At 46.4% G+C, this 27,500-nt stretch overlaps 1 protein-coding gene across 2 annotated transcripts in view; it reads left to right on the top strand.

The window, feature by feature from the left end:
• srgap1a (SLIT-ROBO Rho GTPase activating protein 1a) overlaps positions 1 to 27,500 on the top strand; it is a 149,046-nt gene that overhangs the window by 95,404 nt on the left and 26,142 nt on the right. Inside the window, exons 7-15 of one of the 2 annotated variants that reach the window (XM_063197219.1) lie at positions 148 to 369; positions 5,368 to 5,469; positions 13,420 to 13,617; positions 14,927 to 15,011; positions 18,010 to 18,037; positions 22,084 to 22,117; positions 23,276 to 23,336; positions 25,803 to 25,880; positions 26,299 to 26,433. In XM_063197219.1, coding sequence (XP_063053289.1) covers positions 148 to 369; positions 5,368 to 5,469; positions 13,420 to 13,617; positions 14,927 to 15,011; positions 18,010 to 18,037; positions 22,084 to 22,117; positions 23,276 to 23,336; positions 25,803 to 25,880; positions 26,299 to 26,433 — 943 coding nt within the window. Of the gene's footprint in view, positions 1 to 147; positions 370 to 5,367; positions 5,470 to 13,419; positions 13,618 to 14,926; positions 15,012 to 18,009; positions 18,038 to 20,871; positions 20,978 to 22,083; positions 22,118 to 23,275; positions 23,337 to 25,802; positions 25,881 to 26,298; positions 26,434 to 27,500 lie in introns of both variants that reach the window. The other variant, XM_063197218.1, reaches the window with a different exon arrangement.

Here is a 27,500-nt window from a genome sequence, read left to right as displayed (position 1 = left end):
TGTGTGTGGGTCTGTGTCTGGGTCTGTGTCTGGGTCGGTGTCTGGGTCGGTGTCTGGGTCTGTGTGCGGGTCTGTGTGTGGGTGTGGGTCTGTGTGTGTCTGCGGGTGCGTGTGTTCATGCATGTGTCCACTTGTGTGGCCCCACAGTGCTGTGACCTGGGCTACCACGCCAGCCTGAACCGGGCGCTGCGTACCTACCTGTCGGCGGAGTACAACCTGGAGACGTCGCGGCACGAGGGCCTGGACATCATCGAGAACGCGGTGGACGGCCTGGACCCCCGCAGCGACCGCCAGCGCTTCATGGAGATGTACCCCAGCGCCTTCTGCCCGCCCTCCAAGTTCGACTTCCAGCCCCACATGGGCGACGAGGTCAGTGCAGACGAGAGGAAGGGGATTGGGGTAGACAATAAAATGTTTTATTTTTCTTTTGGTTTTTTTCCATGTTTTTACTCCTCTATCTTTTTAAATGTCATGTCATATTGGGCTACTGATTAACTTTTTTATTACCAGACAAAATGGCTTTCAGATGTTAATCTTACTAGCCAAACACACTCAGCTTTCTTTTCAACCTGCCAAACTGAACTTTTACCAGCATTTGGCCTGTTGGCGGGTGTTAATTTAGAGCCCTGGCTCTGTGTATGTTGGTCTGTGTATGTTATTCTGTGTATGTTATTCTGTGTACACCCTTGTCTGTTTTATGGTGCTGCAACCTTGCCTTTCTCCAAGACAAATTTCTCTCTGGTGGAGACTACAGTAAGATAATGTAGCCTAACAAGGGTTCAATAGTTTCTCTGATGGTCCGTCCATGGGGAGAGAGCTGACTAAGCGATAGACAAAAATAAAAACAATGAAAGCATCTCCATACGACTTTTCATCCACACATGTGCAAAGACCTTGTGTTAGAAATGAACTTGGGTGTTGAGGTCAGTGTCCAGGACAGGGAAAGGGGGGAGGGCTTCGCCACTGGCAAACAGGAATCTGATCACCACCGGATGACAGTTTTCCTGGAAATTGCTGAGCTCAGCTGAAGGGTTACAACGCCAGATGTCTTTGCTTTGTTTTGCTTACATGCGCTCCTGAATGTATTTAAACAAATTTTGAACAGTAATTGTCACATGAACATTGATAGATTTTTTTTAGAGAGCTTACTTAGTTTGATTGTTTTGTGAAGAGAGTCTGTTTTGTTTTTAGCTTTTCTTCTTTTTTTGTCAGAAATCGTCTCTGCGTATTCTATTTTTGAAAGAAAAAAAATAGCTATTTTAAACGAAGTAAGTCTTCAGCATGCTTAGATGTATTTTGAGAATCTTTTTTTTACTTTTGAGAAGAGTGGTTTGTGATGTGTGTTTGTTTGCGGTGCAGCTGTACAGATGAGTTTTGACAGGAGAAGCTCTGGCTTGTTTATCCTCTGCTGTAGTTGCCCAGTGGTCAAATCTTTACTCCGTATGGATCCCCAACAGATGCCTCCCCTCAGGGCATGACTTGGGCAGAGAGCAAGAGTAGTTTTCAGTCACATAATACACATTCTGTCTCTGTCTCTCTCTGTCTGTCTGTCTCTCTCTCTCTCTCTCTCTCTCTCTCTCTCTCTCTCTCTCTCTCTCTCTCTCTCTCTCTCTCTCTCTCTCTCTCTCTCTCTCTCTCTCTCTCTCTCTCTCTCTCTCTCTCTCTCTCTCTCTCTCTCTCTCTCTCTCTCTCATGCTGTTTCACTGCAACTCTATAAAAAGCATGCAGCTGCCACAAATTACTCAACCTTCACACTTCTTCGATTAGATGTTGGTTAAAGTTGACTGCGTTAATGGGCATTGAAGTCGCGTCTTAAATGTTTTTCCATGGTTTATTTTGGCGATGGGTCTACCAGAGTGACGATGCCTCTCACTGGGGCTGTAGCAGACGAGCTAACAGGCACACAGCATAAAATGCAGTGTTCATTCAACACTTAGAGAGCCCTGTGGGACCAAAATCTGGGCTTTAAGTGTTGCTTTAACACTGCAATTTTAACTGTGCAGGCAGGACGTTGCCAAACTTCATGAAGAGCTAAATGAGTTGTGATTCAGTCAGTCCTGTTTCCTGCCTCAAATTCTTTGCTGCTAGCTTTGTTTTATTTTTTTTTATTGGATAAAACCTGCCATAATGTTCTAGTTTGTTTTCAGCCTCTAGTAGGTTCCACTGCTAGCTAGCTGGCTGGCTGACTGTCTGGCGCTTTTTAATGAAGGGCTGCTGCTCATAGACAGACCGACAGTATGGCAGTTTTCGGAGTGTGTGATATCATGTCTGCACATGCTTTTATGGCCCATTGTTACGGAGCTGTCTGGATGCTTTTCCTCACTTAAACCTAAACGGCAGTGAAAACAAAACTTGTGGTTTGGCCCCAGCAGAGGTGATCTGTCTCTCTCTCCCCCTCTTGATGGCTTTAGCAGCTTTTGGAGTTGCTTAGGGGTGTCTGTGTGGCGGATTGCACTAGGGCTGCTCGATTATGAAAAAAATCAATATCACGATTATTTCAGTCAATATTGATATAATGCTTTTTTTAGATTGTATTTCTTATTAAAACCAATAATTCTTCCCTCCCTTCAGCAGTGTGAGTGGAGGGCCATAGAGAAACACACTGTGGTGTTCTGAATGAGTGTTGGTTAGCAAGTCTACTCTGTCGAGGGGAATGAGGGCAGTGTATTGTGCTTAGTGTAACCTACCTTTTGGCAATATAGACAAATGAAAAAAATATTGTTTGAAATCGATATTATGAAATTTGATATTGTTTGACAGCAATATTGATATCACGATATAAATATTGATGTCGATATATTGCACAGCCCTAGGATTGCACCCAGTCACATATTGGCTGAGTTTGGATCAGTTCTGGATCAGTGAAATGACAGTAAGGTTAAGTAGAGTGACACTTTTAATTGCAGTACCTTATTCTCTGCTAATATACAGTGAGTCCAATATGTATTTGATCCCTTGCTGATTTTGTTGGTTTGCCTACTAACAAAGACATGATCAGTCAATAAATGTTATGATAATATGTATTCTAATATGGAGAGACAGAATATCAAAAAGAAAATCCAGAAATTAACTGAAGAGAATATATATTAATTTATTTCCATTTCATCGAGCAAAATAAGTATTTGATCCCCTGACAACTGATAACAGTTCCGGGCCCACAGACCAGATGGGCACTTCCGATCAACTTGCCATCTGAATTAAAGACACCTGTACATACTAACATGCATAAAAGACACATTGAATCAGCAGAATCAGTCCATAGTATGAGTGAATCAGTCACACTCCAACCTCACCAGCATGGGAAAGACCAAAGAGTGGTCAAATGATATCAGGGACACGATTTTAGACCTGAACAAAGATGAAATGGGCTGCAAAGCCACAAGAAAGACACCGAGTATTAATGACTCAGCTGTTGATGCATTTCTTCCAAAATGTGAGGAATACAAAATGACTATCCATCAGCCTGTCTGGGGTTCTATACAAGATTTGACCTTTTGTAGGGATTTGATAATCATGAGAACAGAAAGAAATCACCCTAGAGCTGTACGGGATGAACTAGGCAATGATATCAAAGCTACTAGGACTAAAATCACTGAGAAAACTATTGGTAGCACTTAATGCCACATAGGTTTAAAATCCTGTACTGCACATATGGTACCTCTACTTCAGAAGGAACCTGTGCAGTCCCACTTGAGGTTTGCCAACGGACATCAGACTGGTTTAGGATATGATAAGGAGGTGCTGTAGTCAGATGAAACCAAAATCAAGCTGTTTGGCATTATCACAATTCGATTCAATTATCAAAATGTGTTTTGAGAAAGAGTACTGCTGTCTATGATCCCAAGAACACCCTCCTCACCATCATGCATGAAAGTGGTATCATTATGGTTTGAGGGTATTTGTCTGGCCAAGGCACAGGACAACTTAACATCGTCAATGAATGGATGGAGGGAGACATGTAATGTGCAATCCTGAGTGCAAACGTCCTTCCCTCCACCACTACACTGAAGGGTGGGCCATTTTTGGATCTACCAACATGACAATAACACACAACATACAGTCAAAGCAACAAAGGAGTGGCTCAATAAGAAGCATATTAAAGTCATGAAGTGGCCTAGACAGTCTCCAAATATTAACCCTATAGTAATTCTATGGAGAGAACTGAACCTCCCATTTACCAAGCTACAGCCACAAACTATTCATGTTTTAGAGATAATATGCAAAGAAAAATGGGCAAAAATATTTTCTACTATATGCACAAACATTGTCATCAACTAAAAGAAGCATCTGACCTCAGTGCTAGACAACTAGGACTTTGCCACAAAGCACTTTATCTTCTTTTGCTAGAGGGGTCAAATACTTATTTGCCTAAATTAAATACAAATAAATTAAAATATATTATTTTAAGTTATTCTCTGGAATTTCTTTTTGATATTCTGTCTCTCCATGTTTGAATACATATTATCATACATTTCTAGACTGATCATGTCTTTATTAGTGGGCAAACCGGCAAAATCAGCAAGGGATCAAATACATATTGGACTCACTGTACAGCTATAAGATGCCGTCTTCCTTGAGAAGACAAGCTGTTGTTTTTGTTACAATGCATGATTTGCTTTGATGCTGAGATACTTTTTTATTCTGTTTGAAATAGAAAGTGCAGAAAAACGTAGTGGCCAAAAAAAGACACTCTACTCTACTCTACCTCTGACCATCTCTATTTTACCACTGCTGCTTTCTACTCTTGTCCAGTCTACTCTACTCTACTCTACTCCACTCCATTCTAATGATCTCCATGCTACATAGTCACTTGGTTTAACTCATTTTAGCCTGATGACTCGTTTGTGTTGTTTGACCTTTGGTGCCTGGAGAGTGGAGACACATATACGCTGCATTCAGGCTCTTGAAATGTCAGGGTTTTTTAAATAAAAATGTGGGTATGTTACAGCTGAATGAACACATTCTAATGCAAGATGACGGTCTTGGGGTTTAAATGCAACTCAGTTCATGTTTTTATGTGCATCAGAGGATAAGATATTAAGGTTTTTATAGGCTGAGGAGAACTTTCCCAAAGGGCTGAGGCATTCAGCAGGCATTTTTTGCAGGTGCCTTAGGCATCAATGGGTTAAAGTTACCTGCCTAATGTAAAGTGATGTAATGTGAAGTAATGCCTGTGCTCTCTCTCTCTCTCTCTCTCTCTCTCTCTCTCTCTCTCTCTCTCTCTCTCCCTCTCCCTCTCTCTCTCTGTCTGTCTGCCTCTCTCTCTCGCTCTCTCTCTCTCTCTTCTTCTCTTTCTCTCTCTCTCTTCTTCTCTCTCTCTCTCTCTCTCTCTCTCTCTCTCTCTCTCTCTCTCTCTCTCTCTCTCAGGTGTGCCAGATCACAGCCCAGCCGCCCGTCCAAGCCGAGCTCATGCTTCGCTTCCAGCAGCTGCAGTCTCGCCTTACCACGCTCAAGATCGAGAACGAGGAGGTGAGCAGAACACGCGCACACGCTCTCGCTCTCGCTCTCGCTCTCGCTCTCGCACTCGCACTCGCACTCGCACTCGCACTCGCACTCGCACTCGCACTCGCACTCACACACTGCCCCATCTCTCACAAGGCAACAGGCTGCCACACTCAAGATCGAGAACGAGGAGGTGATCAGAACACACACACACACACACACACACACACACACACACACACACACACACACACACACACACACACACACACACACACACACACACACACACACACACACACACACACACACACACACACACACACACACACACACACACACACACACACACACACACACAGTCTGCAGTCAGACATGACTCCCATCCGATTTGGTGTCAATAGGTGAATCACACTTTGCCATCCATGGGATGTGCCATGCTGTACCAATGTTACCAACACCAATTTACAAGACCCGTTACTGTGACAGGTTGGAGGGGAAGTGGTGTTTACCTCTGACTCACAGCAGTGGTGGAACAATTGTGCACGGGGCCCCAGTGCAAAACACATATAGGGCCCTTAATACGGCCTGCCAAGTTCATGATGGGGCCCCCACCACCAATACTGTAGGGCCCTGAGCCCAGGGACAAATGCCCTGCTTGCCCCTCCTATAGCTCCGCCCCTGGACTCACAGACTCCCTCACATGACTAAAAGGGAGTTGAACACTTCACTTCATCACAAGAAGAGAGAGGCATCTTGCCAGGATGCATCAAGGATTGAATCATTGGGTTCTCATTGTGCGGTAGGTGTTTGTGTTTGAGTTCCCACCCATGTACCCTTGACTCGTAGATGAGTCACTTCTGCAGAAGAGTAGAGATTTGGCAGCAGGTTAGGTCAAGAACCTGACGCTGTTGCTACAGTATTTTAGGATTAGTGTCACGTGGGCTCACACACACACACACACACACTAGAGGTGCTCCGATCACCATTTTTTGGCCCGATCACCGATACCGATCACCAAAAATCTTTATCTGCCGATCACCGATCATTGCCGATCACAGAATTTTTTTCCTATTTTTTTAATAGCCTATTAATTATCCTTATTGAATATTTCTGCCCATAAACCAATCAATCTTAATTTGCACATGTCGCTTTCACAATGTAGGCCTATAATTAGGCTATTATTATTATTATTATTATTATTATTATTATTATTATTAGGCTATTATTATTATTATTATTATTATTATTATTATTATTATCTTTCAGCTCTTTCAGACTAGTGTTGGTAATATAGCCTACAAGTAAGTCTACAGTATTAATCAATTTATAAGTTATTGCATATAATTACTAAACTATTTAAGATTGAATTGAGACTGAAACATTACATCAATTTATAAGTTATTGCATATAATTACTTAACTATTTAAGATTGAATTGAAGCTCAGACACCTGGATCTCAGTCTCTCGTCTTCTGCATACGAGAAAAAACTCTGTCGCTTTAAATGAGCAGCCTCGTGAGGAGAGCCCCTCCCCTCTCTGTCACTCACTGTCCACAGCTGCAGTGCTCCGCGACCGTTCTGCTCTCTCCCTCTCACCTCACCTGTCGCCGTTTGGCGTTTCAGCGACTATCAAACTAATCGACTGACTGTCAATTACAACTTTGAAAACAATAACGTTGGCATGCTTGTGCGGACAACGTGAACTTGTCGCGTGCTGACCGAGGCAACTACACAGGTTATAACGCAAAATGGCTAACGGGCGAGAAGTAGTCTATCGCAAATTACATTGTGACTGAAACGCTTGAGATTCTACATAGGCTACACAAAACAAACAAAAAACCTCACTTGAAAGAACAGGCAACACGCACAACACAGCGTGTCTGCGAGGAAAGCTCTTTCTCTGTAACACTGTCATAGATTGTAGAATTCCCTGCACAGACTCATTGAGTTTCACCGTCCACTCTCCCTAGTTGCTGTTTGGTGTTGCAGCGACTACAAACTAATGACCTGGCTGTCCATTAGGCTACAACTTTAAAAACAATACAGTTGATGATTGTTTTGGAAACGTTTAGTTGTTGCGTGCTGACAGGCTGTAACTGAAAATAGCGAACATGGCGAGACTGACACGTCATTCGCAAATTACAAGCGTCATGTAAACGGCGCATGGATCGGAAAATCAGATCATTGTTGATGCAGATATGATTATAAATGGTGAAAATGAAGGAGGGAATTCCAAAAAGTTAAAGACAAGTAAAGATGCCTTGTTTTGGTGCAGCAGCTGTGCAGAGCCAGCACCTAGGCTACATGCAGGCAGCGCCAGGTGTAAAGGCGAAATGGTTGCGTGAGGAATTTAATATCTCTGGATCGGTTTTTTGATCGGCATGTTTTTCCGATCACCGATCAGGCTATTTTTGGCCATTATCGGCCGATCATGATCGGCTGCCGAGCAATCGGAGCACCTCTAACACACACACACACACACACACACACACACACACACACACACAGTGGTGTAGTGGGGATTTTTAAAGTGGGGGTACACAATTTGTGACGTTATCTATTAATTAGACAACTTCTCATGTCAACCCTCTTTTTGTATTGTAGAATTTTTTTTTGTAAGTCTCACCTCAGGAGAAGTGGGTGGACTGCGTACCCCCGCGTACCGCGCCCACTACACCCCTGCACACACACACACACACACACACTGCATTCCTCTTCTCTTCTTCCTGTCCCTCACCCTCCCTTCTCTCTGTCTTTCTTCCTCGTTGTCGTCCTCTTCCCCCTTTCTTTTATCTTCCTCTCCTCCTCATCCTCCTCTCCTTCTCTTTTATCTTCCTCTCCTCCTCATCCTCCTCTCCTTCTCTTTTATCTTCCTCTCCTCCTCATCCCCCTCTCCTTCTCTTTTATCTTCCTCAACTCCTCATCCCCCTCTCCTTCTCTTATATCTTCCTCTCCTCCTCATCCCCCTCTCCTTCTCTTATATCTTCCTCTCCTCCTCATCCCCCTCTCCTTCTCTTATATCTTCCTCTCCTCCTCATCCCCCTCTCCTTCTCTTTTATCTTCCTCTCCTCCTCATCCCCCTCTCCTTCTCTTGTATCTCTGCTCCTCTTCGTGCACCAATGCTTATCCCACTGCTCTCCTACCATCACAGCCCTGCTCCACCCTAACTGACGCACACACACACACGCACACACACACAGACACAGACACAGACACACACACACACACACACACACACACACACACACACACACATGCAAGCACGCAAACACACACACACACGCTGTCCTCCAACAAGACACAAGGCACCAGAGTATTGGGATAGGAGCCAAGCAGATGACTGCACCTGTGGGTGCTCTTTGAAGTGTGTGCACGCATGAGCATGTCTGTGTTTGTGTGTACATGCGTAGTTTGCCTGTGTGACTGTGACGCTCTCTACAATGCATATGTGTGACTGTCTGTGTGTGGGCATATGTAAGCATGTGGCTATCTATTTGTGCCCGCTTGTGTCTGTGTGTCTGTAAATGTCTGTCTACGGCATGTCTGACTCTCTGTCTGTATGTGTGTGTCTGTGTGTGTGGCATGGAGAGCAGACGGTAGTGTCCGACCACCAGGCCAGCCACCACACGCACACGCACACAGAGTCACACACACACACACACACACAGTCACACACACACACACACAGTAATAGTAATAGGCTCTCTAAGCAAGACGGCTCCGTTCTTGTGGAAAAGGCAAAAGGCTGGCATGTCCTATTTGCAGTTTTTTGCTCAGTCGGTACATTCCAGCACGCGGCCCATTTTCTCTCAGCACACACACCCACCCTAAAACACTCCGCTGGCACAGCACGCACAGCACGCACACACACACACACACACACACACACACACACACACACACACACACACACACACACACACACACACACACACACACACACACACACAGACCAGCAAGAACGGGCACACACACACACACACACACACACACACACACACACACACACACACACACACACACACACACACACACACACACACACACACACACACACACACACACACACACACACACACACACACACACACACACACACAGCAAGCACAGATGGCCCAGTCTGGTCTCCTGTCGCATCCCTCCTGCCATGGGAAGCAGAACTTTGCCTCTCTCTCTCTCTCTCTCTCTCTCTCTCTCTCTCTCTCTCTCTCTCTCTCTCTCTCTCTCTCTCTCTCTCTCTCTCTCTCTCTCTCTCTCTCTGTCTTTGCTTTTCTCTCTCTCAGGACGTACAGTAGAGGAAACTAGCAAGGACAGGAAGTGAGGTCAAGGCGTTTCCTCTGCTCTTGTCAAACAGATGTCTGTCCTCTCTGCCATCCTCTCTAATACTGCGTGCATGCGTGCATATTTGTGTGTGAGTGCATGCGTGCGTGCGTGTGTGTGTGTGTGTGCAAGCCAACAACTGTTTGTTTCTGTGCATGTAATGGTGGGCGAAGGCCGATGAGGGTCCCCTGCGCCTGCCAATCAAAATGCGCTACCCCCAGTGTTTTTTGCCAAGCTTGCGTATCTGGGCCAGATGGGATGGGTTGGCATACGCTTTTTTGTTTTTGGGTTTCAATCTCACTCTCTCTTTTTCCTGTTCCCCCATCCCCGGGTGGGAACAACTCCTCAGCAGCTGTTTCCTTGACACCCTTCGCTTGCCCTTGGCTCCCACACAAGGGCTGGGGTGCTGTGCTGTGCAGTGCAGTGTAGTGTGTAGGGTAGGGTGTGGGCCAAGGCTGTTTACCACTGAAGAAATATTCTATCAGCATCAGCTGGGATTCCATCCCCTTCCCCATCCCCTGTTGTCACCCCTTTACCACACACACACACACACACACACACACACACACACACACACACACACACACACACACACACACACACACACACACACACACACACACACACACAGAGCGCCTACTGCCACCAACAACCACACATGCTGCACATTGCTAGCAAAGAACCACTCATGCCGCACACTGAAAGACACCACCCGCACCGCACGCTGCTGTCACCAACCACACACATACACCACACACGCTGCCACCGCTGCTACCACCTTTAGCTCACCCACTGACACACGCCTCATGTGGTGGAAAGATAGTGGTGCAGTGCAGTGCTGTGGGGAGGGGAGGAGAGGAGAGGAGAGGAGAGGAGAGGAGAGGAGAGGAGAGGAGAGGAGAGGAGAGGAGAGGAGAGGAGAGGAGAGGAGAGGAGAGGAGAGGAGAGGAGAGGAGAGGTTAGGTTAGGTTGTTGTGCAGGGTGTTTGCTCTGATGTTCACAGCAGTGTACATCTCCCAGCATGCAAAGCTTGCAAAGTCCCCCCGACACCTTCTGCCCACATCAGGGCTGTGTCATGGCTACCACAGGGGGTGCACACTAGCACACACACACACACAGACAGACACACAGACAGACACACAGACAGACACACAGACAGACACACAGACACACAGACAGACACACAGACAGACACACAGACAGACACACAGACAGACACACAGACAGACACACAGACAGACACACAGACGCACAGGCACAGGCACAGGCACAGGCACAGGCACAGGCAAAGCTGCAGCTACCCTACCAGAGCTGTTTCGTAGTTGGCTCAGTGGGAGGAAGGCTTAGGTCGGGGAGAGGAGAGGAGAGGAGAGGAAGGGTGGTGCCCCTGTCTATCTGTCTGTTTGTCTGACTGAGGAGAGGAGGAGGGCTTGTGCCTAGCTTGTCTTAGCACATACATCCCCTTAAGAATTAAGATCAAAGCTATTTAGCTCTCATCATACACCACACACAGATACAGACGCACACACAGACAGACTCGGTGCTCACATGCTCGTGTATGCATGCATGCATGCACACACGCAAGCACACGCCACCACACTACAATACACTACAATACACTACACTACACTACACACACACACACACACACACACACACACACACACACACACACACACACACACACACACACACACACACACACACACACACACACACACACACACACACACGCCCTCCCAGAACTGCAAACAAAAGTCCCTTCCTCCAAAAGGACAGTGTGCTCAACCGATGGACATACAGAGAGTAAAGGCGAAGGAGGGAATGCAGTTATTGGAGAGAGATGGATATTGTGTGCGTGTGTATGTTTGTGCTTGTGTATGTTCAGCATCAGATCAGGCATCATTACTTTTGTTTGTGTAGTACAGTATGTACAGTATGCTCTCAGGCCTCACTGGCTTTGTGTGCAGGGTATTTCTCCATGGTAATAGCAGAGAACCTACAGCAATTAGACTCTTCTAGGACTCTTCTTCCAGTTAGGAATGTATACGACCAATAAAGTGTGTTGTTTATATGAGAGTGTATATTACATGGGATGTTGGGTGGGTGTGTGTTTTGTACATCATTGTCATTACACTGTGTTGGGAAAGTGTGTGTTAAGTGGACCGCAAAAAAAAGTAAGATGGTGTGAGAGGAAGTGGCTTAGGTACTGTCTGTAAAAACATTGTGGTCAGGCTCAGGCAAGAATATGCGTCTGTGTGTGCGTGCTCGTCTTGGGTTAGTAAGTAATGTACTGTAGTTGTAAGAGCCATTGTGCTTCATGTTCCAGAAAAGTCCTTGACATTGCTAAATGTGTGGAAATAGGAGAAGTGCTGCGCATGGCTATGCTGTAACAGAAAAATGGAAATTCTATTCAGAAAGGCCTCCACTGAATAGCATTCAATCTCTTCTCTTTTGTGGACAGTTCTTTGCTTCTTCGGTTCTGTTCTCTTTGCTTCCCCTCTCATGTCTCGGCTCAGCCTTCATCGCTCCGTCTCCGTCCTTCTCTCTTTCTCGCCAACTCTCTCCCTCTCACAATTAAATTCAAAATAGTTCCAGCTCTCGTCCCTTCTCTGACTTTCTTTCTCCCATCATTGCATTTCAGAAACTTGGTTCTCTGATGTTGTGGTGTTTATCTGGGGGTTTTTTTTTCTAAAGAGGACAGGGAGAAAGCAAATATTTAAAAATATATCTTCTCACTAGGGAAAGGTCGTGTTCATAATTAGAAGCTCAAGGCATATTTTTAAAGTGTTATCGCTGATGTTGATGTCTGTGTATTTATAGTGTCTGCTGGTATAAAAATAAACAGGAAAAAAATGGTCAAAAGCAATGCAGTGAAGAAAGCAGTGTTTGGAATGGTAACTTTGGTTCTCTCTATGTGTCATGTGCATTTCTTGACAGAGTGTCAGAGTAGTACAGTGTCTGCTACGTTTCATGCTCATTCCTTGACGGAGTGCAAGTGGTATAATGTCTTTACGTCATGTGTCCCGAATTCTGTCAACACATACTTGAGGATGTTCGTTTAGTATGACACGTGTTGGTTTAGCATGTGTAGTGTAGTCTGCTAACAGACAGCTTGAATAGTCCGGAGAGACAGAGGACACATTTGTTTAAGTGGTCAAATGGCTCGTTCTTCTGTCTACGAAATGCCTGCATATGTACCCTCCTCAATGTTACTTAAATAAGGATTGTTCTGACTTTTCTGGTGTATAAATCATATTGCAGCCAAAAGAAGTAGGTAAATTCTAAAATACAGCAACACATTATTTGATCTTTCATAGGAAATCCAACCTATAGAGTCTCTTACAAGTGACTAAAAACATCATGCCTATGTCCCCACCCCAACGCACAGCTCCACAGGTGCAGGCCACACTGACAAGCATCCAATGGAGAACCCCACTGTACCATGTACACACTCTCTCCCTGTCTGGCGTGTGTGTGTGCGCTCACGCGTGTGTGCGTGCGTGCACACGTCTCAAGTGAAGAAGACATTGGAGGCCACTCTGACCACTATCCATTGGAAAATCACTGTCTCTCACACACACACTAAAACACTCTCCCCCTGTCTCTCGTGTGTGTGCGTGTGTGCGTGCATGTGTGCGTGTGTGTGTTTCAGGTGAAGAAGACATCGGAGGCCACCCTGACGACCATCCAGGACATGGTGACGGTGGAGGACTATGACGTATCGGACAGTTTCCACCACAGCCGCTCCACCGAGTCGGTGCGCTCCAGTGTGTCGGAGACCTACCTGAGCAAACCCAGCCTGGCCAAGAGGAGAGCCAACCTGCAGGAGACCGAGCAGTTCTACTTCATGGTGAGAGAGAGGCTGGCAGGCTGTCTGTCTCTCTGTCTCTCTGTCTCTCTGTCTGTCTGTCTGTCTGTCTCTTTGTCTCTCTCTTTGTCAGTGTACATGTCTGTCTGTGTGAGTATGTGTCTCTATGTCTGTCTGTCTGTGCATGTCTGTCTGTTTGCCTGTGTGTGTACGTGTCTGTCTGTCTGTGTGTCTGTGTGTGTGTACGTGTCTGTCTGTATGTCTGTGTGTGTACGTGTCTGTCTGTATGTCTGTGTGTGTACGTGTCTGTCTGTATGTCTGTGCATCCATCTGTCTCTTGTCAGTAAGTGTATGAGAAGGTGTGTGTCTGCACACTAATTGAAGCTCCCATGTAGCAATGCCACTGTGGGCCATCATGCTTCAGTGGGTTCCAATGAAGTCTACCATCAGGGAGTGACGTGGAAAGGATGTGAGTGCATGCGTGCGTGTTTTAGGGCTGTTTATCTGATGATAACGTTTGTGTAATGGTCTGTGTGGTAAACAGAAAGTTGTGATTGCGGCGGACATTCAGGTCAGGTGTGTATAAGCATGATGGAGAGTGTGTGTGTGTGTGTGTGTGTGTGTGTGTGTGTCTGTGTGTGTCTCTGTGTGTCTCTCTGTGTGTGTGTGTGTGTGTGTGTGTGTGTGTGTGTGTGTGTGTGTGTGTGTGTGTGTGTGTGTGTGTGTGTGTGTGTGTGTGTGTGTGTGTGTGTGTGTGTGTGTGTCTGTGTGTCTGTGTGTCTGTGTGTGTGTGTGTCTGTGTGTCTGTGTGTCTGTGTGTCTGTGTGTGTGTGTGTGATGTTTTGTAAAAGATTCACGCAGGAGTCTGTCGTCCCCCTTTATCATCCCTGCAGGGGAGTGGAGGATGAGAATATCCGGCCAAACGCTCCCTAAAAGCTGTGTGTGTGTGTGTGAAAATGAGTGTGTCTGTGTGTGCCCCCGTGTGTGTTAGAATGTGTGTGTGAATGTGAGATTGATTGTGTATCTTTGTGTGTCTGTCTGACAGTGTCCCGTGTGTGTGCCTGTGTGCGACTGCCCTTTGTCCTTCAACTCGGATGGTTAAACAGCTCAGACACACTCCACTTCATTATGAATCTAATTTTCTTCTCTTTCTCTCTTTCTCTTTTTCTTTCTTTCGTTCTGTCTTTCCTTCTTTATTTTGCTCTTTCTTTCTTTCCTTCTCTATCTCTCCCTCCCTCCCTCTCTCGCCCTCTCTCTCTCTCTCTCTCTCTCTCTCTCTCTCTCTCTCTCTCTCTCTCTCTCTCTGTTTCTCTCTTTCTTTCTCTCTCTTTTTCTCTCTCTCTCTCCACAGAAATTCCGAGAGTTTCTGGAAGGCAGCAATCTCATCTCCAAGCTGCAGGCCAAACACGACCTGCTGAAGCGAGCGCTGGGAGAAGGTGATTACCACAACAATACAAACCCATTTCCTCTAAAACACACTGTGCCGTGCTCATATGCCCCATATAGAGTACACACGTACATGAAGCACATAAAGAAATAGCTGTGTTGCTATAGCTCCCTCTGAGCAAAAACACACAAAGAGTTGCATCAGTGCTTGTGTGACTGTATCATGGCATTCTGTCTGTGTAGGATTATTTTATCATATATATTTTTTTGTGAGCATGTACCTACAGGAGTTGGGTCTGTGTGAAAATGAGGCGGTGCATGTGTGTGTCTCTGCATGTGCGTGCGTGTTGATTTTGTGTGTAAGGTCAGGTGCATTGTGACTCACAAATCCAATATTTGTTTGAGGGAAAAGGTTTAGTTGATTCTTATCGAAGGGGAAGCATATAGGAACAAGGACACGTCACCGGGCCTTTGTGATCAAAAGAAAGTCATTAAGCCGTCCATTAAGTACATGTAACCTGATAGCTTATAATGGAAGCATGTGGTTTGTGCCTATGGAGTGCATTCCAGCAAATTACTGATTAGATTAGATAGAATTAGTCACTGATTGTCGTTAGCATGATTAGCATGTAGTTGTCAGTAAACGTACTGTACACTTAACTTCCTGTCAGTTACGTTCCAGCCACATTTTCACTCTGCATTCGGTTTTAAGTCTCCACCTCCAGTCGACCATCTATGGCATTCGCTAATGAATTTAATTGTTAGAGGGTGAAAGACCAAGAGAGAAGACACAGAGATACAGACAGAGAATCATGTGGTAGCTGACCCTCTCTTGTTGTGTGAACATACTGAACGTTTTACATTGAAATATACTCCTGAAGGTCGAAGGGCCGCAGGCTTTAGCAATTAGGCACGGATTTACATGTGGAAAGTTTTTAATGCTCTGCATGACTGGAGGCCGCCTTGCGCTCTGATGTCTTCGCACATAACCATTCCCAGCCCTGCGGTCTAAATCACACCAGACCGGCCCCTGACAAGTGTACACCCATCCATCCATCTATGTACATGCAGATAGACAGCCCATATGGTTGGAGCATTGCCACAGTTAAGGATGGAGAAGACAAAAAAACACAATTCCCACAAAGATGCTGTTATGTTGGACCAATAAGTATTTGGGCTCCATCGCATAGCCAATCAGATGGCACGGAAGACATCTGTTGGTGATGTCATAATGGGAGCAAGGAGGTAGCTGTCTGTGTGCTGTCAGTCTGAGTGCAGGAAGGCAGAGCCTCATTACTGTGCTGAGTCAGACCTTACACAAGCTCCCCAATACTGCTGTGTGGGCGGGTGCATGTGCACACACTTGAGAGATGGAGAGAGACAGAGAGAGGGCGGGAGGGAGAGATGGAGGGAGATAGAGAGAGGGTGGGAGGGAGGAGGGGGGAAGTATGTAAGGTGAAAAGTTTTTGAAAGTATTTGGAGCTGACAATTCAAATGTGTGATGTTACAAAAAAAATATGAGACTTTGAGAAGACTTTGAGAAGTTGTGTGAGGCACGTAAACCCTGATATTTCTCAACAAGATGTTATCAGAGAACTGTTGCCTATCATAACAAAATGTCTTTGAGAGACTGTAAGGCTGTAGGGAATGTGGAAGTGTGTGTGTGTGTGTGTGTGTGTGTGTGTGTGTGTGTGTGTGTGTGTGTGTGTGTGTGTGTGTGTGTGTGTGTGTGTGTGTGTGTGTGTGTGTGTGTGTGTGTGTGTGTGTGTGTGTGTGTGTGTGTGTGTGTGTGTAAGCGTGTGTGTGTAAGCGTGTGTGTGTGTGTGTAAGCGTGTGTGTGTGTGTGTGTGTAAGCGTGTGTGTGTGTGTGTGTGTAAGCGTGTGTGTGTGTGTGTGTGTGTGTGCAAACGTGTGTGTGTAAGCGTGTGTGTGTGTGTGTGTGTGTGTAAGCGTGTGTGTGTAAGCGTGTGCGTGTGTGAAAGCGTGTGTGTGTGACTGTGAAAGCGTGTGCGTGTGTGTGTGAAAGCGTGTGCGTGTGTGTGTGTAAGCGTGTGCGTGTGTGTGTGTGTAAGCGTGTGCGTGTGTAAGCGTGTGCGTGTATACCTGCCTGCCTGCGTGTGAATCTCACCTAAGTGATGACGGTGGATCACCACCCTGACATGGACATTCTTCCCTCAGTCCACCGTGCCCCGCTGAAAGGGGTTACACACAAAAACAAAGGAGATACGCACTCTGCGCTTCTAAATGGACAATCCGGTGCAACCAGAGCAGGACTAAATAATAAGTGCAAAGGGAAAAGAATCTGGTGCCACACGGATGTCTATTTTCTGTTATTTATTTTTTCAGTGGCAGTAAGACTAACGTTTCGACATGCGTCTTCATCAGGGGTTACACACACTCAGGATGGCCTGCTTTATGTCACACATCAGCATTCTCTCACTACTGTATGGACAGTCAAAAAGATGAGGCGCACACAAGGCTTGCAGGTTCAAAAAGTGTATTGTGTCCGACAAATTAACAAAAGAACTCGACGGAAAATATCTGTTAATTTGTCGGCCACAATACACTTTTTGAACCTGCAAGCCTTGTGTGCGCCTCATCTTTTTGACTGTCCTAGTATCACTATTTTTGGTGAGCAGTCGCACCAAGCAACAAGCGATCCTAAGTTAAGGCGCAGACGCCAACTTTCTTTGTTTCCTCACTACTGTATGCACACACCTCTTGCCATTCAGCTGTCTGCCACCACACTATTGTCACCGCTGGTGATTCTCCTGATGACCGCTGACCACTGTCAAATGCTTAAGATTGTTCCTAAGTACTGTTAGTGCAAGTGCATTGTGATCATGACTTACTGACCACACACGTGCATACGCACTCACGCATGCCCACACACATATTATGGGAAAATATACATTGACTTAAATATGGATATAAAATGTATTACTTGGTATTACAATGAGGGGCATGCAATTAAAAACAATTAAGGAAAAATGTAAGATCAATAACAAGTGTGACCCTCTCTTTTCCTCTCCTTCTCTTTTTCTGCAGGTCATCGAGCTGAATACATGACCACAAGGTAACATTTATTTTGTTTGTTTGTAAGAGGTTCTTTTCTTTCTTTCTTTCTTTCTTTCTTTCTTTCTTTCTTTCTTTCTTTCTTTCTTTCTTTCTTTTTTTCTTTCTTTCTTTCTTTCTTTCTTTCTTTTTTTCTTTTTTTCTTTCTTCCATTCTTTCTTTCTTTCTCTCTTTATCTGTCTAGTTAGTATTTCATCTTTTCAGTTTTTGTCAGTCATGCTCTTCTACTTGTCCTCCTGACCCTAAAGAGTGGCCATTTCCCAAAGTTGGATATTGGTTTGTTTCACCAAAGAGTATCCAATCACTGGCTGTGATTACGAAGGCTGATGCACTTCGAAGGACGCACACTAGACTTTTAGAAATGCCCAGTGTCTGTGGCTATAAATATGAGACCTGTTGGCCTGTCCTCTGGTATCCTGGGCCTTGGTCTTGTATTCTGGGCCCTGGTCTCGTCTGGTCTGGCCGGCTCAGCGGAGCCATGTGCCACTGTGGTCCTAAGGGCACCTCGCGGACTGGCAACATGGCGGGTGGTCGTCTCAACCTCCCCCCCCCCTCTCTCTCTCTGTCTGTCTGTCTGTCTGTCTCTCTCTCTCTCTCTCTCTCTCTCTCTCTCTCTCTCTCTCTCTCTCTCTCTCTCTCTCCCTCTCCCCCTCTCCATGTCCACAGTTGGTCTTGAAAAGCAGGCAGTGTGATCGTTGAAGTAAGACTCTGCTGTCAAACAGCGCTGCTCTCTGCTCAAGTGTGTCTGCTGATCCTTCAGGAGGGATTGTGGGAAGAAAAAAACAGGTTGAGGCTTCACAGCACACAGAGTAAAATACTTCAAAAAGTTGTGTGTGTGTGTATGTGTGTCCAAGAGAAAGAAAGAAAGAAAATGTACTGGGTCAGCAAGTGTGTGTGTGTCTGTGTGTAACAGATGCTTGAGGTTCCACACACACACACAGGGCTTGCACCCTCTGTTCCCCCTCTGCCCACAGCGCAGAGCATTAGAATGGCCAAGCATTAGAATGGCCCCATATATGAATTTCAGCAAAATCTGCGGGACTGCCACATATTTTGTTCCCAAGGATCATTTCACAGAATTCTGTGAGGTCAGGGTTGATATGTGGACAAACTGCAAGGTGTATCTGTATCATTGGGTAACTGGGGGACATTATAATATGGGAGGGAAACTGGGGACATAATAAGGTGGGTCTGTATAGGATGGTTACAGGGGGTGACACTTCAAGGTGTATCTGTATCGGCAGGTAACTGGGGACATTATAAGTTGTATCTGTATTGGAGGTTTACTGGGGACATTATAAGGTGGAGGTATCAGGGGGTTACAGGGGGATCTTACAAGGTGGGTCTGTATGCAACATGATCTCCAAAAATTCCGTGCTCCTGGACACGGATGTTAAGGGCACAAAATCCGTGTCCAGGAGCACGGAATTTTTTGTTTTCCGTGCTCCTGGACACGGAATTGTTTTCCTTGATGTACACAGAGAAGGGCTCTCTCTATAGGCTACTCCCAGAGCTCTATGTTTCCACAGTCTTGTGTTTTCTCAGGATTTTTCTAATTTCAAATATTTTTTCAAAAAAAAAACGTTTCCTACTGACATGTTAGGGTTAGGGATTGTTTTGGTCTAGGCACAGCTAGTTTTATTTCATTCATTATATGAATTTGATAGCCTAGCAACCAACTGGAAAAGGTATTTCTCAAAAATATGTCTTTAATGACAGGTTAAGGTTAGGGAATGTTTTGGTCAGGGCACACCTTAAATTGCTATAGCATTATTTTGTTTAGGATTAGCATTTGGCATGTATTTTCTAATGATAGAGTTACACAGTGCTGTGGTAATAGACTATAGAAAGCACTTCCGTGTGCCCATCACGGAAAATAATTCAGTGTCCAGGAGCACGGAAAACAAGTCTGTGTCCAGGAGCACGGAATTTTGGCAAAATCCGTGCTCCTTGACACGGATTTCATCCATGTCCAGGAGCACAGAATTTTTGGAGATCAGGCTGCTGTATCGGAGGGTCATTGGGGACATTACAAGGAGGATAACTGGTGTGTGTGCTCTGCAAGCCCCCCACCATGCCCCCCCCAGGTGTAGCTGTATCAGGGGGTTACAGGGGACACTACAAGGTGTATCTGTATGGGAGGGAAACTGGGGACATAATAAGGTGGGTCTGTATAGGATGGTTACAGGGGGTGACACTTCAAGGTGTATCTGTATCGGCAGGTAACTGGGGACATTATAAGTTGTATCTGTATTGGAGGTTTACTGGGGACATTATAAGGTGGGTCTGTATCATGGGGTTACAGGGGGATCTTACAAGGTGGGTCTGTATCGGAGGGTCATTGGGGACATTACAAGGAGGATAACTGGTGTGTGTGCTCTGCAGGCCCCCCACCATGCCCCCCCCAGGTGTAGCTGTATCAGGGGGTTACAGGGGACACTACAAGGCGTATCTGTATCGGAGGGTAACTGGTGTGTGTGCTCTGCAAGCCCCCCACCATGCCCCCCCCCCAGATGTAGCTGTATCAGGGGGTTACAGGGGACACTACAAGGTGTATCTGTATTGGAGGGAAACTGGGGACATTATAAGTTGTATCTGTATTGGAGGTTTACTGGGGAGACATTATAAGGTGGAGGTATCAGGGGGTTACAGGGGGATCTTACAAGGTGGGTCTGTATTGGAGGGTCATTGGGGACATTACAAGGAGGATAACTGGTGTGTGTGCTCTGCATGCCCGCCACCATGCCCCCCCCAGGTGTAGCTGTATCAGGGGGTTACAGGGGACACTACAAGGTGTATCTGTATCGGAGGGTAACTGGTGTGTGTGCTCTGCAGGCCCCCCACTCTGCCCCCTAAGCCGGGCTGCACGATGAGGCGGCCGCGGCCGCGCTCCGTCTTTAGTGTAAAGCTCTTTAACGGCAACCTGGAGTCATACATCAAGGTACCGGTACCCCTCCCTCCCCCCTCTCTCTATTCCTCCCTCCCTCCCTCCCCCATCCCTCGTTTTCTCCGTCTCTCTCCTCCTTTCGTGTCGGGCACTCCAAACCAAGTCAGCTGGGGCTAGACTCACCATCTCGCGCTCTCTATCTCTCTCTCATTATATCACAGTTGCTCACTCACTCACTCACTCACTGACTCACTCATTTGTACTCATTCTGTCATGTAAACACATGTCAATGCACACACACACACACACACACACACACACACACACACACACACACACACACACACACACACACACACACACACACACACACACACACACACACACATACACTCACACTCCAGCTGTCCGATCGCGAGTCGCCGATCTCCGAGCTCTGCTTCCTCTGGGACGGGTATCATCACGTGTGCGTGTGTGTTTGGGTTTCTTGTGTGTGTGTTGCAGGGGGAGATCATGCTTAACCAACTTTTCACTTCTAGCCTCATCAGTCTGCCTTTGGTAACTCTGTTTGTGCGTGCGCGTGTGTGTGTGTGCGTGCGTGTTACACATGCATATGAGTGTGTATAAAAGCGTGTGTGTGTGTGTGAGAGGGAGACTGAGAGCATCAGCAGAGTACCAGATGGGCAGACTGAGGAAGGTGCACAGGCTCTCCACTGGTGGCTGGGAGTGTGGGATCTCAATAACCTCTGTATCGCTTCTCTCCATCTCTCCATCTCCCCCTTCTTTCTGTATTTCTCCATCCTCCATTCTTATCAATTATCTCTCTTTCTCACTCTCTCTCTCACTCTCTCTCTCTGCCTCTCTCTCTCATATCCTCTCCTTCTCTCTCTCTCTCTCTCTCTCTCTCTCTCTCTCTCTCTCTCTCTCTCTCTCTCTCTCTCTCTCTCTCTGCCTCTCTCTCTCATTTCCTCTCCTTCTCTCTCTCTCTCTCTCTCTCTCTCTCTCTCTCTCTCTCTCTCTCTCTCTCTCTCTCTCTCTCTCTCTCTCTCTCTCTCTCTCTCTCACACTGTTTCTCATTTCTCTCTCTATCTCTCCCTCCCTCCCTCCATTCCTCCCTCTATCTCTCCTTCTTCTCTCTGCTTCCTCTGATGCTTGTGTAGCCGTGGACGCAGGAACTCTCACGCCCGTCATCAGGTAGAGTCCCATACTTGCTGCCCGGGCTGCTCTGCTCTTCTCTTCTCTTCTCTCCTCTCTTCTCTTCTCTCCTCTCTTCTCTGCTCACAGGCTCACAGGCCTTTGCATGATCACAGTCTCTTCCTGCCTCCCCCTCCACTTTTAACCACACCTGCTGTGTGTGTGTGTGTGTGTGTGTGTGTGTGTGTGTGTGTGTGTGTGTGTGTGTGTGTGTGTGTGTGTGTGTGTGTGTGTGTGTGTGTGTGTGTGTGTGTGTGTGTGTGTGTGTGTGTGTGTCTGTGTCTGTCTGTGTGTGTCTGTGTGTGTCTGTGTGTGTCTGTGTGTGTCTGTGTGTGTCTGTGTGCACATGTGTCTGTGTGTGTGTGCACGTGTGTGTCTGTGTGTGTGTGCACGTGTGTGTCTGTGTGTATGTCTGTGTCTGTGTGTATGTCTGTGTGTGTGTGTGTATTCGTGCGCTTGTGTGTACGCGTGTGCGTGTGTGTGCGCGTTCTTTGTGTGTTTGTGTTGGAGAGTAATAGTTGGTATTTGTATGTGGTTGTGTCTTTGGTCGTGAGTGTATTGTGTGTGTGTGTGTGTGTGTGAGAGAGTGCTTTTATGTGTGTGTAGTGTGTTAGAAAGACCTTTGACATGCTTGCATGTGTTCATGCATGTTGCTGTGCTTCTAACCACGCTAAGAAGGTTCACACTAATCTTCATCTCACATCCATCTTCTACTGTAGTGAAGAGAAGATATGGTATAAAATATGGAGTCTGTATTTATTAAACTATATAACTCAAACAGATCAACACAATTGAACATTATACTGTATTTATGTTATTTGTACATTATTTATCACATAATGTACATAGATCATAACAAATGATCACATATTATCCATCATTGTACATGGATGATAGATTGGCATACCGTCTGCACTCAGGTCATGTTTACTCAGAGATTGACTGATGTATTGGATGGGGCTGAGATTAATTTCTGTGTAGACATTCTCCTTACATGAATCCTCCCCCTACACTGCTAACAAAACAACACACGTCTGTGCTTGAGAAGACTGCGTTTGTGTGAATTTGATCATAAATAATTCTAGTAAATGCAACATACTATACAGATGCCACCGTGTGCTTTGGTCTAATCTTTCTTTTTTCATTGTTGGTTTCAAGGACTCTGGTCAAGCCATCCCGCGAGTGGTCGAAAGCTGCATCAGGTTCATCAATCTGTATGGTAAGTGCAGGGAGGCCGAGGAGGGTGGGACAATGAGGTCAGTTGTCCCAGGCCCAGGGAGAGAGGAGGCCCAGAATTGAGGTTCTCATTACAGGCCCAGGGAGGAAGGGAGGGGTCCCAGAATTGGCTGCCAATTATATTGCATGGGTTATGTGGGGGGGCCTTTCAAAGGACTTCGTCCTGGGCCCAGCCAAATCTGTAAGTGGCCCTGGGTAGCTGCACTCGCCCTTTTAGGGTATAGGACCAGCTGCATTGTGCGATGACAGTGCCTAATGGTGAAGAATGTGGATTTATTTTCCTGGGGGGTTTGCACTGACTGTCCGTGACTCTCTGATCTTTGAGCATCCAGACACTCCATCCTTCCCCTTCAGCGGTGAGGCCTGTCAAAGCATTAGGCACGTGTTAGCAGATGAAAGCCCCCAGCTAAACATCCGTGAATGTCCGCCCCGCCACACATGTGTTTGTCTGACAGCGGGCAGGATAACGTGCATTACAGCCTCCCATATGCACTGGGTCTCACAGCCTGTCAACACAGAACTGAAATAAACGCTTGAAGGAAGGGGGGTGGAGGGCCCTTTTTGATATGGAGCTTTTCCCGTCATGAGGAGCTTGTAATGTACTGTAATCTGCCACCTGTTGTCTGACACCCGCTCGCCCTAAAAAAAATCCTCTTGCCCTTCCTCTGTCATCCGCCACCCCCCTAACTCACCCCATTGCCCTTTAGTAATAGTGACTTGTCATCAGTTATTGTACCAATGTCTGTCACAGGCAGCAGCAAAGGCCTGTGTGTGTGTGTGCGTGTGCGTGTGCGTGTGCGTGCGCGTGTGCGTGCGCGTGCGCGTGCGCGTGCGCGTGTGTGTGTGTGTGTGTGCGTGTGCGTGTGTGTGTCTTTGTGTGTGTGTGTCTTTGTGTGTGCCTTTGCCTGTGTCTGTTGCGTGCGGGTGAGTGTGCGTGCGTGCATTGGTTGGAGGGGTTCAGAGTTAACCCAGATGTGTGACGTGGATCCGTATCTGATCCAGTCTGTAGTCAGCTGCACTTGAGGCAGTAGTATGGCATGTGGTGTGTCTGTCTGTCTGTCTGTCTGTCTGTCTGTCTGGATGTCTGGATGGATTTTTCCCCCTTTTCCCCACCGCCACCACAGGCCTCTTGCATGACACGTATGCCACTAGTGGCAGCCCTGCGCAGGCCATCACCAGCGCACATTCCAGCCTGTTTGCGGCCTGTTGGGGGAAATTTGCCCATGGCCTAGCCTCCCTGCTGCCACTTTCATTTTCATTCACATCAAGCATACACTCACTCACTCACTCACTCACTCACTCACGCATACGTGTAGACGTCGAGAATGAGGAGGTGATCTACACACACACACACACACACACACACACACACACACACACACACACACACAAATACAAAAATGCAGTCACACACACACACACATACAGAAAAATGCACAGACGCACACGCACACACACACGCGCACACACACGCACACACACACACACACACACACACACACACACACAGCCCAGGTAGCAAAAACCGTTAAGAACAGTCGGCCCGATCTTGGCAGAATGTCGGCACTGTCGGCTGAGAGTCGGCTCGGCTGGAACACTGGTTACCGTGACTCAGCCAACACTTCATAGAACACTGAAAATAACTGTCACTTCATGCAGTAGGCCTAGGCTAACTCAGCCAACACTCTGCCGACACTGAAAATAACTGTCAGTCTCATGCAGTAACTGAGCCAACACTGAGCCGACACTGTCGGCATACGGTAATAGGACCATTATTGGGCCGCGGACAAAGCCAGAATCGGACCGACTGTTATCACTCGCGAAAAAAGGATCGGGCCAACAATGGGCCAGATAAACTTTGCTACCTGGGACACACACACACACACACACACACACACACACACACACACACACACACACACACACACACACACACACACACACTGCCAGTACAGCTTGAGGGGGATTTAGGTTATTGACGGCCTTAAGTAGAGTCTTCACTAGCGGTCAAGGTAGTGAGGTAGTGAACCCAGGACAGTGGAGAGAGGCTCTAATGAAGCCCCAGTGACATACAGTACATTTTAACATGAAATATCGTATATTTGCACAACTTAAAGTCCAGAGCTAATACCCCTCACGTTTTGCTCGTCATATGCAATAATCCAAACTTTAACTCTGGGTTCAAACCATCAGTAAATAATTATTGTGGCTTAAATTATAAAATACGGTAGGTTTCCTCTACTTGTGTTCTCCTAGCCTCGGGTCCATTTCTCGAAACCGTAGTTGCTAACCACGTTAGCTACTGTTGATTGCAGTGCTATTTCCCATTGGCAACTACCCAAGTTGCTTACTGGCTAATAACTACACTTTCGAGAAATGCACCCCTGTATTGGTATGCAGTGGAGATACTGTTAAGGGCTTTTTTTTTCTCTTTTTTTTTCTCCCCCAGGCTTGCAACATCAGGGAATATTCCGTGTGTCTGGATCACAGGTGGAAGTCAACGACATCAAGAACTCTTTTGAGAGAGGTGGGATGTTTCTCTCCCCTCTATATGTGTCTGACTGTCTCACTCCCTCTCTATCTGTGTCCATAAACCTCTCTCTCACTCTCACCTCTCTCTCATACACCCTCTCTTTCTCTCACTAACTTACTCACACATACACACACACACAGCATACACACCGATTCCCATCAATTGTGGACAAGGCCTCATGCATTTGGGACCAATGGATGTCATTGTGGATTGGAATGACTCATACCTCATGGTGCCAGCATCTTGTTTGTGTGTGCGTGTGCGTGTGTGTCTCTGTTTGTCTTTGTGTGAGCAAGTGAACCGCTCCGAAAGGCAGATTGTGCGAGTTTGCAGTATGTCATCCAGTGACTGTCTCGTCCTGTGCGGAAGGAGTCATGAGCTGATCTTTGACCTCCGACCTCTGGTCTCCTAGGCAACGACCCCTTGGTGGACGAGGAGAACAACCATGACATCAACTCGGTGGCGGGAGTGCTGAAGCTGTACTTCAGGGGGCTGGAGAACCCCCTCTTCCCCAAAGAGCGCTTCAATGACCTCCTCACCTGCGTCAGTATGTATCTGGACAAGCGTGTGTGTGCCTGTGCGTGCGTGCGCACGTGCGTGCGTGCGTGCGTGCGTAGTATGGGCAGCCTGCGTCCTTTTTGTGTTTGCATGGTTTGTAATGTGTGTGTTTGCATATTTTGCTTAGCTTAATATAGAACCAGCATAGTGACTATCAATACTGAATGATATATACAATACTGTGTATATGTTTTTTTGTAATTGGATTGAGGCGGCATAAACTGTATGTGCATTTGGTCCTTGTGAATGTGTGGATTTAAAATGTAGTTGACACTAAAACTTTTCCGACACAAAATGGTAGAAAAAGCCCTGCATTTTACTGTAACTCCCTGGCTCACTCCTTTGAGTGTGTGTGTGTGTGCGTGCGTGCGTGTGTGCGTGCGTGCGTGCAGGCGAGAGAAAGAGAGAGACAGTGGCAGTGAGCACGCACACAAATACATACACACAGCCCACTATTGTGTTAGAATCTTTTCAACTGCGGCTCCTCATGTGGAATATCATTAGAGAGAGAATAGAATATAATAGAATATATACTTTATTGTCATGCCAGCATGAAAATTGCCTTTGGTCTCACAGAATAAAAACAGGATATAAACACAGATTGACACAAATAGACAAAACACACATACAAATGCTGCATCCACCCCTCCTCTCTCCAGAGAAAGAGAGATGGAGTTACACAAAGGAGAAAACGGAGAGAGCATTGCATTGTGGCTGCTTTGAGGCCCTGTGTGTATGCAGTGCATTGTCACACACACACACAATGCCTCCACACACACACACACAGACAGAGTGATTGTTCAAGAGAACCCGAAATTCAGCGTGATAATGTATGTGTGTGTTTCCCTGTATAAGTGACCAGTGTGTTCAGCCTTTTATTGGCGAATTGAAAAACATTGTGGGCGCGCCTGTGTGTGTGTCTGTGTGTGTCTGTGTCTGTGTGTGTTTGTGTTCAATTTTCCCATGGCCATAAGATGGTTACATAATCCTGAAATAGAAACGATCTACGTGTGTTTATGCATGCAGATATGCATTACATATGAACTGTTGTTGGCG

The sequence above is a fragment of the Engraulis encrasicolus genome, chromosome 4, assembly GCF_034702125.1.
Source record: "Engraulis encrasicolus isolate BLACKSEA-1 chromosome 4, IST_EnEncr_1.0, whole genome shotgun sequence".
Classification (NCBI taxonomy): domain Eukaryota; kingdom Metazoa; phylum Chordata; class Actinopteri; order Clupeiformes; family Engraulidae; genus Engraulis; species Engraulis encrasicolus.
Note: the sequence above shows the minus strand (reverse complement) of the source record. Positions and strands in the feature narration are given on the sequence as shown.